This window comes from Scyliorhinus canicula, chromosome 19 (genome assembly GCF_902713615.1).
Source record: "Scyliorhinus canicula chromosome 19, sScyCan1.1, whole genome shotgun sequence".
NCBI lineage: Eukaryota > Metazoa > Chordata > Chondrichthyes > Carcharhiniformes > Scyliorhinidae > Scyliorhinus > Scyliorhinus canicula.
Genome location: NC_052164.1, coordinates 13783726 through 13796134, shown reverse-complemented (window position 1 = coordinate 13796134; position 12409 = coordinate 13783726). Strand labels below are relative to the sequence as shown.

Genomic DNA, 12409 nt, shown 5'->3' with positions numbered 1-12409 from the left:
CCATCGCTGTCTGGCCTCTAGAATTTCCTCGCCAAACCTCTCCGCCTCTTCACCTATCCTTTAAGCCGCTCCTTAAAACTTACTTCTTGAATTAAGCTTTTGGTCATCTGACTTAAAATACCTCCTTATGTAATCCAGTTACAATCTTTGTTTTGATAACAATCCTGTGAAGCACCGTCGGAAGTTTTACGATGTTAACTGCAAGTTGCTGTTATCCATGAAAAAGAAGGTGCTTTTATAAATTTCAGTGCTAAGCATGATTTAAAAAAAAATAAATTTAGAGTACCCAATTATTTTTTTTACAATTAAGGGGCAATTTAGCGTGGCCACCTAACCTGCACATCTCTGGGTTGTGGGGGTGAAACCCAAGCAGACACGGGGAGAAAGTGCAAACTCCACACAGACAGTGACCCAGGGCCGGGATTCGAACCCGGGTCCTCAGCGCCGTAGGCAGCAGTGCTAACCACTGTGCCACCATGCTGCCCTGCATAATTTTTTTTTAATGAGTAACATAATTCTTCAAACCACACAATGTTTGAACAAGATTGGATAGAAGAGAAAAGAACAGGAGCCAGCACTAAACTTGGAAGGGCAAGGGCAGTGAAGATCTATTGAGTAAATGTTTCTGCAATATTTCAGAGGTATTCAGTTGACTGCTTGCAGCGATAAATTAACGGAGCTTTTTCCAAATGCAGAGGAGCAGAGTTGGGTGGCATGTCACTCGCGTTGTCTTGGCCCTAGCTTTTTATGTGTGTGATCTCAATCTTATCCACACTGCCTAATGATGTCTGACATTTCCTATGACAAATCTCAAGCCTTAATCGTGTGACCTTGATGGTGAATTCCAGTGCATTCCAGATGAAAGGTGTGATGTTCCATGTATGGTTCTCCAAGATAGCTAAAAGTTGTAGTGTTTACAAAGAACATCAAGCTATGTATTTAAAACAAAACTAGTTTATTTTACACTACTTTAAATGGTTCGCACACTCTACGGGGTCATAGCTAACAAAATTACTATATTGAATCTATGTTACAGTCATCTATTATATCTCTCTAATACAAATAACACTCTAACTCAACTTCGCACTGTCCTTCTCCATAAGCTTCTCCCAGAATGCTTAGACCACAGCCTTTTATAAGACTTTTATAAGATTCACCTGAGGAAGGAGCAGTGCTCCGAAACCTCGTGTTTGAAACAAACCTGTTGGACTTTAACCTGGTGTTGTAAGACTTCTTACTGTTTTATAAGACTACTCAGTGATGCCATCTAGTGTTGACATACACGAACATCACCTTGTTAACCCTTTACTCTCCTTAGATTATACATACCATTGCGCAAGGGGCTGTCAGAGTCGATGCTGCCAACGCCCATCCATGTGCACTGCCAGTAGTAGTCACTGGATAACTGTCAGGAGTTAGAGTCCTGATCAGTTTTCCTTTCACTTCAGTTGCGTATGTTTAGGAAAATATCCACATGAGTTAGGCAGACATGTAACCTGTTCCTCCGTTGTCACTTTTCACCTTGAGATGAGCTTTCTAAGATGGATTTTCACTGGGTATCTCATCCTGTGAGTGAGCTTACAGTCATACAAACTTCATGAAGCAGTTTATGTTTTCTTTCCCCTTCTAATATTTCCTTCATTTTTTTCCTCCTCTTGTTGGGGTAAGTTTCCACATACAATGAGCCCTCCCTAGTACCGTTCCCAGGTAACCATTCTCTATGTGGAACCCGGAATGGTGAATGTGGATTTGCTATTTAACCCTGGGGAGATCCGCAGCCGAGCCTGACCTTGCCCTAGCTTGACATCTACATTCAGCTGCTGTGCGATAAGAATCACTGCACGATGATTGTGATGGGGAACCATGGCCAATCTTGCCCTCCCCATGCCCAGCTAGCTGAGGCCCAATTGGGATTGTGCTAATTACTAGTCTGGCTAAGATCAGCTCATCGTACTATCCGGAAATTAAAGCTGAGACCATGGGCTGGATTTTCCAGCCTCCCAGCCACGGGTTTCTCAGCAGCGGGAGGCGACGTGCTATTCGCTGGCGGCGGGATTCTCTTTTCCCGCCGTGGTAATTCCCATTCAAACCACCCCTTGCTGCTTGGAAACCCGCGGGCGGGGGCACGGTGCCAGTGGGACCAGAGAATCCCGCCACCAAGAAGGGCTGGAGAATTCTAGCCCTTCCGTCACCTTCATTACGGGAACCATTGAAGGAGTTATTTCTGTATCTGGTTCTGCGATTTTAGATTTGTGTTGCGTTTGTCTGCATCTATGGTCAGTCCTATATTTTCCTCCTGTGTTTTTTGTGCAGGGCTTTTTCCGAAGAAGTATCCAAAAGAATATGGTGTACACATGCCACAGAGACAAGAACTGCATCATCAACAAAGTCACTCGAAATCGATGCCAGTACTGCCGGCTGCAGAAGTGCTTGGAAGTTGGCATGTCCAAGGAATGTAAGTCTCTGCACTGCCTCTGAATTGATGTGCATCACCCCGGCTTTTCTTAACATTTTGCGTTTCATATTACTGCCAGCTTGTACATTGGTGCCAGGAAGGTGGAATTCGGAGGAAACCAGCTCGACTTGCAATTGTTAGGAGTTTACCAAGTTTTGAAAGTGTGATGAGGTGTGTTATTCAACACCTTATTGCCAAGTTACGGAAACTTAACAGTTCTTACCGAGAATGAATTTCCATCATGGCCAGCTTCACCAAATCAATATCTTCATTATAACATCACCTTGAAGTAAATACTACGAAATCAGGGTTTCTCCTCGTGATCTTTTGGCATTTTTTCCTTTGAGCACCTCACGATTTTCCGTCTCTATCGCCACACAGAGATATACCCCCCCCCCCCCCCCCCCCCCCCCGCCTTCCTCCTCCTGCCCCCTGTCTGCTTCAGCCTCTGCACTGAGTGAATCTCCTCAGCCTCCTGGATAGAGCTAAGCTATAACCTGAGCATTGTATTTGACCCTGACTCAAGTTTCTGACCCTATACCTTCTCCACGCAGACCACCTACTTCCATATCCATAATGTCGCCTGACTCCATTCTTTCCTCAACCCATCTGCTACTGAAATCCATTATCATGCTTTTGCACTGCAGACTCAGCTATTGGATGCTCTCCTGGCCAAGTTCCCACCTCCATAAAGTTCAATACCTTTTGGCCTCATCTTATCCTCGACCAAGCACTACTCACCCTTTACTATCCTTGCTACATTCTGCTGGCTCCTGGTCCCCCAATATCTCAAATGTATAATCCCCCTCCCATTTTAACCCAATCCATTGCCTCCCCGCCCCCAAACCTTCACATCTGTGTAACCGTCTTACAATTCCCCCAGAATGCTGCATTTTCTCTGACACTGGCCTCTTGGGCAAACCCTCATCCCACTGCCCCACTACTGGCAGTCAGACAGCTGTCCAGATTCCACGCTCTGAAATTCCTGACTTAACTCTTCTGCCTTTCCATCTCCTTTTTCTTCTTTAATACGCCCCCAACTTAAAACTCATCCCTTTGAACAAGCTTGCGGTCACTCTTACAAAATCTCTTTCGGAATTCCTTATGTATTCATTATGTATTTTTTGCACACCCTAAACTCAGGGACTCTAAACCCAATTATAGTATCGCCATAGATAAATTGCCATAGATTTGTTTTTATAAATTTAGAGTACCCAATTAATTTTTTCCAATTAAGGGGCAATTTAGCATGTTCAATCCACCTACCCTGCACATCTTTGGGTTGTGGGGGCGAAACCCACGCAAACATGGGGAGAATGTGCAAACTCCACACGGACAGTGACCCAGGGCCGGGTTCGAACCTGGGACCTCGGCGCCGTCAGACTGCGCCACCGTGCTGCCCTAGAAATTGCCATAGATAAAGATAATGCTGGCATCTGGAACAAAAATAGGAAATGTTGCACGATCTCAGCAGATTTGACGGCATCTGTGGAGAGACAACAGAGCTAACGTTCCGAGTCTGGATGAGCCGTTGTCAAAGCTAGTATTTCCACCTTGAGATCAACCCACTCCGCACAAACGTGAAACCAAATCTGGGGCTTCCTTAAACTGCACGCCTCCGTATCACACAGCGTGCTTTACTTACTAATTCCATTCAAGGAGCACCATAGTATTTCTTTCAAGGTGAAGTATCCACTTAGGAATGATTCGAATGAAGATGTTGATTTAGTGAAGCTGGCCATGATGGGAATTCATTCTTGCTAAGAACTGTTAAGTTTCCATGGGAACAGAGATGATTAATCCTCAGCAGTGAAAGTACACCCATACCTGCCCACAGCAGTACATAGAAGCCTCTTACTTCCATTTGTGTAATACTAATTTGTGACAGGTTGCAACATGTTGCTGAAAGAAATCCTAATAGATTTAGGCATTTTGAAGAGCAGCTTCCAGTCAGATTCTTGCTTAACTGAACCGTGACAGAAATTAAATGAGTTCTGCCTAAAGAAGCCTAAAAATGGTCTTACACATATTGAACCTTGCCTTCAAGCATTTTAGCATTTGTCAGAAATGTAAAGAAGCTAAATCGTTAGCTCCATCCATCATGAAGACATTTGAATTTTCGCAGAAGTGGTCAATTTGGGAAGGAGGCTGATTATTTGCTGCCACCTCAATTTCTCCTGTCAAATGCATACCCCTGGTCAATTCCTAGTGTCCTGACTGCGCATTATCTTTCAATCATAATCACCCGAAGAGATTGGATGGTCATTTGTCTTTGTTGTTGTGGGATGCTGCTGAGCATGGGATTTGTCCGTCAGATAGCAGTGACTGCGTTTCAGAAGGATTTTGTTGGTTGTGAACCACTTTGGAACATCTTGAGGATTTGGAAGGTGCGAGATAAATTGAATCTTTACTTTTTTTACTTATTTTTTTTAAAATTTAGAGTATCCAATTATTTTGGTTTTCTATTAAGAGGCAATTTAGCGTGGCCAACCCACCTACCCTACACACCTTTTGGATTGTGGGGGTGAGACCCACTCAGACACGAGGAGAATGTGAAAACTCCACACGGACAGTGACCCGGGGCTGGAATCGAACTCGGGGTCCTCGGCTTCGTGAAGCAGTGGTGCTAACCACTGTGCCGCCCTTAAATTGAACTTTTTCTTCCTTTACTCAAAAGTAACCGGCTTTGGGAACCCAATGCCAGTGAAGATCCTGAATTATTTTGTTGGGCTTGGATTATGCGCCTGAAAGTTCTATGATCTACTTTTGGTAAAGTAGCACCTGTGAGTCATGAACTGAAGGCAGATCTTGTTTGCCGTCAAGTTCCCAGCCTTGCCTACATGCAGCATGACGTGAGCTCATTCTATCCCTATCAAAAAGAACAGTTGTGTTAAAAGAAAACCAATAAAAATTATTTTGAAGTTCCCATTGGAACTGAACTAAGAGCACGTTACGCCATGCTGCTCACATAGAAAGTAGCAGGCTTCCAATTTTGCTATTGGGCTCCAGAGGGCCTATGTGGAAAGTTGAACTAGAAAGTCGCGTAAATATGGGAAGACAGCGCCGCAGATCGGAACCAAACATAAAGTGCTTTGCACAGTGGACATTTTACTGTATTAAAGGTGCTATATAAATGCAAGTTGTTGTTTGAGGAACTGAGCTCAGTGTGAACAGTAGAAATCAGAATTGCACAAAGTTGAGAAACCTAAGGGCAGTACGTGGCGCAGTGATTAGCACCGGGACTACGGCGCTGAGGACCCGGGTTCGAATCCCGGCCCTGGGTCACTGGCCGTGTGGAGTTTGCACATTCTCCCCATGTCTGCGTGGGTTTCACCCCCACAAGCCAAAGATTAGGTGGATTGCCTCTTAATTGGAAAAAAAATAATTGGGTACTCTAAATTTTTTTTTTAAATTGAGAAACCTCTCCTCTTGTGCCTTTTAGGCCTGTTAGCCTTCTGAAATGCAGTAACTGCTATCTGAGCTGTTAGGCCCAATTGAGGGAGACAGTGGCATAGTGGTATTGTTGCTTGACTAGTAATCCAGAGACCCAGAGTCATTCACTGGGGACCCGGGTTTGTATCCCGCCATGGAAGATGGTGAAATTTGAAATCAATGAAAAATTTAATTATCAAATCTGGAACTAAAAGTCTAAAGATGACCATGAAACCAATATCGATTGTCTTAAAAACCCATCTGGTTCACTAATGTCCTTTAGGGAAGGAAATTAGTCATCCTTAATTGGTCTGGACTAGATGTGACTCCAGATCCACACCAATGTGGTTGAGTTTTAAATGTCCTGAGGGACGGGCAGTAAATGCTGACCAAGCCGACGACACCCACAGCCCATGAATGAATAAAAAGAACACTGTCAAGATTAATCCCACCTCCCAGTTTCTTACTATTAACCCTCCCAATCGCTGCACTATGCACATATTTATTTGCCTCTTGCGCCCCCTTATGCTGTTTGCCCTCCGTGATAAACTGTTTCACTTTCCTGTAGAATCGAAAGAGGTTGAAATAAATGGAGAATGCTGGAAATATTCAGCAGCATCTGTCAGCATCTATGGAGAGAGAAGAACAGAATTCACATTTTGGGTCAATGACCTTTCACGGTTGCAAAGATTCTTTCTGATTTACGTTCTTGATCCTAACTTCCTCATTTTTAACTGGTGTCTTGTAGTACTTGAACCAGTCATCACAGTGAATGCTTTATTTGTAATGACCTTTCATAAACTTTAAAATTTCAATTGGATCCATCTGCCTAAAGAAAATAAGCCAAAATCTTTCAATGTCACGAATGGAATGGGCGTAGCAAGAAAACATTTTCAGCAATGAGGCATTTTTTAATGTCAGAAGAAAGTACTGCATGGCATTGTCGAAAGTCTGTGCTTTTAATTACTTGATATTCTGCAAGGGTAATTTTCACAAATGCCTTTTGTCGTAATACCAGGGGTCAATGGAAGAAGAGCTAAAATAAGACTTGGGTCACTTAGACATGGCAAGATATAAAAGTGTGGCTGATTAACTTGATGTGACATTTTGACTCAGTGTCAGGAATAATCAAGGAACCTGTCCAATGAATTCTAGCGCAGCCTGCAAGGTAACCTTGCATTGTAAATGGTGTAGTCTTTGTGTGTATGTGTTAGTATACACATGTATGTTTGGATAATAAGATAAAAAGCATAATGCTTTCTTTTGCTACAAATCCAAGAAAATCACATGGTTATAAAATATGGGCGTGCTCACGCTTTCTACCTTTTCTTATACTGTTATTTGTTTCCGTTTTGTCTAATTTTCTTTGCTGCTGTCCTGAAGGCACAGACTCCTGCTGACTCGTTCTTTTAGTAAAAGGTCAGACAGCAAGGGTGACAGACTGTTTGATTGCAGTAGGCATCAGCGTCAGTTCCTCCTTCCTCACTCAACATCTCTCCAGGAGTGGGAATCGAGCTTCCTTTTGCCCAACCCTCGTGCAAGGCAGTGCGGTCAATCGTAGCACTCGAATGTATAGAGCAGCTCCGAGCAGGAACTGCACCGCACTGACTTGTATTCTGCCAGGTTTGCGTTTAGGATCTGAGTTGCAACGTTACCTCTATTTTTAAGACGTGGGATTGGTTTTCGGCTTTACGTTGTGCAAACCGCATACCTTCTCAGTCTGGGTCTTAATTATTTTGCAAAGTGTTGATGACTGAATCATCTGGCATGAAGTTACATTTATTTTCAACACAAGCAGCACGGGGCAGCACGGTAGCATGGTGGTTAGCATAAATGCTTCACAGCTCCAGGGTCCCAGGTTCGATTCCCGGCTGGGTCACTGTCTGTGCGGAGTCTGCACGTCCTCCCCGTGTGTGCGTGGGTTTCCTCCGGGTGCTCCTGTTTCCTCCCACAGTCCAAAGATGTGCGGGTTAGGTGGATTGGCCATGATAAATTGCCCGTAGTGTCCTAAAAAGTAAGGTTAAGGGGGGTGTTGTTGGATTATGGGTATAGGGTGGATACGTGGGTTTGAGTAGGGTGATCATTGCTCGGCACAACATCGAGGGCCGAAGGGCCTGTTCTGTGCTGTACTGTTCTATGTTCTATAAGCTTAAATAAAAAAACAGGATTGAGCTCCTTTGTTATCCCCAGGCGCTTTTTACGCTGGCCGAAATTATCTTGGGTCAAGTGAAGGGAGTGCTCCTGTTGACCTCAACACCCTTGAACCAAGAACGGGTGGTGGTGTTGTGCGGAAGGACAAAAATGGACCTGTTACTCGTCTCCATCCAGTAACTCTGTATTTATATGGAGGACCAGACTGGGTTCCTCAATGATAACTGTAATGATTGAATACCCTGCTGACACTGGGCTTGTACATGAAGAGGTACATCTGGGCAGACAAGAGGGAGACTGCTGATGCCCTGAAGCCATATCCATGTTTAATTCCGAAAAGAAATAGATAAATTGGCAAGAAATAATGATGCCGTGTGAGATTAAAAATTTTTATTAAGGAAGTATATTGACCATCTGGTGGCTATATGTTTTGGTGCAGTACATGCTTAAGTGGGAAACATGGTGCAGATTTATTTTAATACAACCATTTTCTAAATAAGTGAGGTCTGAAGAGACACTTTTTGACTTGATACGATGGACTGGCTACTGACTGTAATTAATTGGGAAGGAGAGAAAGGTTTCTTTCTCAAGGATCGATGCTATCAGAAAACAAACACATTTCTGTTTCACTGGCTTCCGCTTAGCTTCAGGCAGGTCAGAGAGCACTTCGATGTCAAGCAAGATGGGTTTTTAGAAGGCTGCGTTTGGTGGCAGCAACCCACATCACCAAGTATTGAGGCACTGCAGCGAACAAGCGCAAAACTGTAACTCTGTCATCTGGATACCCCCAACACAGCTGCAAGAATTGAGCTTTGAAAAACAATTCCATCTATCGAATGGTGAGGCAATCACACAATCCTCTCTTGTAACAGACTGACATAATCACCCTGAGAACTGAATATCCCCTAAACTGTGCAGATTATGCATATGTGAATAATATGTGTGGTCAGCGGCGAACAAGCGACACCAGTCGTTCATTAGCCTCGCATGTGTTCACAGACTTCCTGTGAGCGTTTGCATGGCACATCATCCAACCATTTAAAAAGCCCAGCTACACAGCAGCCGGGACCTGTGTAGACAGTGCAAGCAACTACGTACATCCTCAACCAATTAGATTGACGAATTGTTGATGAGCAGGGAAGAGTCTAAACCAGAAATTGTGGTTAGAATATTTAATTTTGTATTAAATTATTTCCAGAAAACAAACTAAAGAGAAAGAAAGAAAGGGTGATGAGGAAGATGAAAAAGTTATTTTTTTTAAAGTCTAACAATGATTAAAATCTGAAGGAATGAGACACCACATTTATTAAAATTCATTTTGAGTGGTAGTGATGTTGTTAATGATTCAGACTTACCGTGACAGTACATGTTTGTATATGTTGCTATGGGAAAGCCCAAACCGTTTCTACTATCGGGCAAGTACAGTAATTTCACCATTGCAGCAATAACACCATTCCATGTCTTTAAATGTTTTTTAAAAATGTTTTTATTAAGGTTTTTCTTTTTATACAAAATAAAGATGAAAGCGAAAATACACAGAAATTATCTAGATTGGTTACAGTTCACATTTTTTGCAAGTGTCCAGCTTTGACTTGGCTTCCTAACCCCAACTCCCCCTATTTTCCAAGATCCTCTCCCCATCTTGCTATCTGGTGTGTTGTTTTTATTTGTTGATTCATGAAACCTGAACCTATTATGGTAGTGTAGTGTTACATATCTTGCCTCGTGTTAAGTTGCTCTTATTTGGTTGTTCCTGTTCATAAGCATTTTTGGTCTGGAGGGGGTGTCCCCTCTTTCCTCCCCACCCCACCCCCCCCTCCCGTGTGGGGTTCTGTGTCTCTTTGTTCCCTCCTTCTCCCTGCCACCCTTCCCCCTCCCCCTCTTTACGTTTGTGCATGTGGTTCTTCTGTGGATCCCCTCCCCCTGGCTTATTACCTGCTGGCTACAAACAGGACTTGGAACAGGTTGGTGAATGGCCTCCACATCTTGTGGAAGCCCTCTTCCCACGCCCGGATGGTGAATTTTTTTTTTTTTCCCTTTGGAGAAATTCCGACAGGTTGGATAGCCAGTCCGTGGATAGCCAGACCGGAGCTTTGGGTCATGCTGCCGATAGCTATCCCAGCAGGATTCTTCGGCAGGCGATTAGGGAGGCAATGGCTAGAGCGCTGGCCCTCCTCCCCATAGAGAATTCTGGCTGTTCTGATAACTTAAAGACTGCCACTTTCGAGCATGGTTGCACCTTCATTGCCTTGAAAAAGGCTGTCGAGAACCCGACAAGTCTGGGCATGCCCAGAACATGTGAGTGTGGTTGGCCGGGCCTTCCTGACACCGTTCTCATTTGTCCTCCACCTCCGGAAAGAACCTACTCATTCGGGTTATGGTTAGGTGCGCTCTGTGTACCACTTTCAGCTGCATTAGGCTGAGTCTTACGCAAGTGGAGGTGAAGTTGATCCCGTGCAGTGCTTCGCTCCAGAGTCCCCACCCAATTTCAAGCCCCAGGCCTTCCGCCCATTTTCCTCTTGTCTCGTCCAGTGCCTTTCCCAGTAGTTGCCCATACAGGTCCCGCATCCAGTAGGTCCTCTAATAGCGATTGCTTTGGCACCCATTGGTATGTCTTTGTTTCCCTACGTAGGAAGTTCTTAATTTGCATGTATCCCTGTCTTTAAATGTTGAGTCTCTTAGCCATGTACTGATGGAGTGCTGTTTCGGGAGGAGCAGTAATCTCATGCAGCAAATTTGGTTTGTGCATTTAACTGCACATGCGTGATCATTGAAAATTGTTGTCTGATTTACATGTTAATAATAGTAAGCACTATTAGCCTCACTATTATTTCTTTTTTTAAAAATAAATTTCGAGTACCCAATTCATTTTTCCAATTAAGGGGCAATTTAGCATGGTCAATCCACCTAGCCTGCATATCTTTAGGTTGTGGGGGTGAAACCCACGCAAACACGGGGAGAATGTGCAAACTCCACACGGACAGTGACCCAGAGCCGGAATTGAACCTGGGACCTCGGCGCCGTGAGGCTGCAGTGCTAACCCACTGTGTCACCGTGCTGCCCTTTTCACTATTATTTCTGCTGCAAAATCAGATCAAAGATGATTGAGCTAAAGTTTCTCCTTCGTTCTCTGTGAAATACTGTTTCCAGGGCTGTCCATGATTCTGTTTCTGTGGATCCTGGAGCCTCCTATTACAATCCCGGACCAGTCCCCAACAGTAGCTGGGATCCAGGACAGAAACCCCAATATTTTATTTTAATTTTGTAAGACTGTGAGAAAAGGATACCTCGCTCCAGGGGTGATTCCATACAAAATGGTAAAAAATAAATAAATTTAGAGTACCCAATTATTTTTTCCAATTAAGGGGCAATTTAGAATGGCCAATCTACCTATCCTGCACATCTTTGGATTGTGGGGGTGAAACCCGCGCAAACTCCACACGGACAGTGACCCAGAGCCGGGATTCAAACCCGGGTCCTCAGCGCCGTAGGCAGCAATGCTACCCACTGTGCCACCGTGCGGCCCCCGCAAAATGGTATATTAAAACAAACTTTATTCCGAAACAAACTTGATTACTAACAGAGTATTAAGATATATTTAACATCAAACAAGAAACTAGCTTACAATTACTCCTTAAACATTTGTATTAAGACACAATAACTTTTTAAAAATAAATTTAGCGTAGCCAATTATTTTTCTTTTCCAATTAAGAGGCAATTTAGTGCGGCCAATCCACCTAATCAGCACATCTTTGGGTTGTGGGGTTGAAACCCACGCAGACATGAGGAGAATGTGCAAACTCCATACGGACAGTGACCCAGGGCCGGGATTCGAACCTGGGTCCTTGTCGCCGCAGTCCCAGTGCTAACCACTGCACCACATGCCGCCCCGACACAAAACTCTTAACTGCTAGCTTTACTTCTACTCAAACAACTGAACCATCATTTTTAAATACAGTTGGCTGACCCAGGCATACTTGCTTTGATACATTATTAAGAGAGGGTCCTGAATCTTGTCAGAACAATACAGGATCTTTATCTCTGTCTTCAGAAATGGTCTTCATAGTTTGACTTCCATCTCCCAACTGAACAATCTCTGCTTCTCTGCTAAAATACCTAGGGGCTGGTTTAGCACAGTGGGCTAAACAGCTGGCTTGGAATGCAGAACAATGCCAGCAGCGCGGGTTCAATTCCCATAGCAGCCTCCCTGAACAGGCACCGGAATGTGGTGACTAGGGGCTTTTCACAGTAACTTCACTGAAGTCTACTTGTGATAATAAGCAATTATTATTATTAATACTCTAGCTTCTCCCATTAGTTACACCATCTTATTAACTGAACACAAAGGTCTCTAATTAAATACTCCACAGG

The 12409-nt window shown here is 43.9% G+C and overlaps 1 protein-coding gene across 16 annotated transcripts in view; it reads left to right on the top strand.

Annotated features, from left to right (window-relative positions):
* The window catches only part of raraa (retinoic acid receptor, alpha a), a 656519-nt gene that overhangs the window by 577637 nt on the left and 66473 nt on the right, over window positions 1-12409 (top strand). For all 16 annotated transcript variants that reach the window (XM_038778941.1, XM_038778943.1, XM_038778942.1 and 13 more), the window contains one exon: window positions 2314-2455. In XM_038778941.1, coding sequence (XP_038634869.1) covers window positions 2314-2455 — 142 coding nt within the window. The remainder of the gene's footprint in view (window positions 1-2313; window positions 2456-12409) is intronic.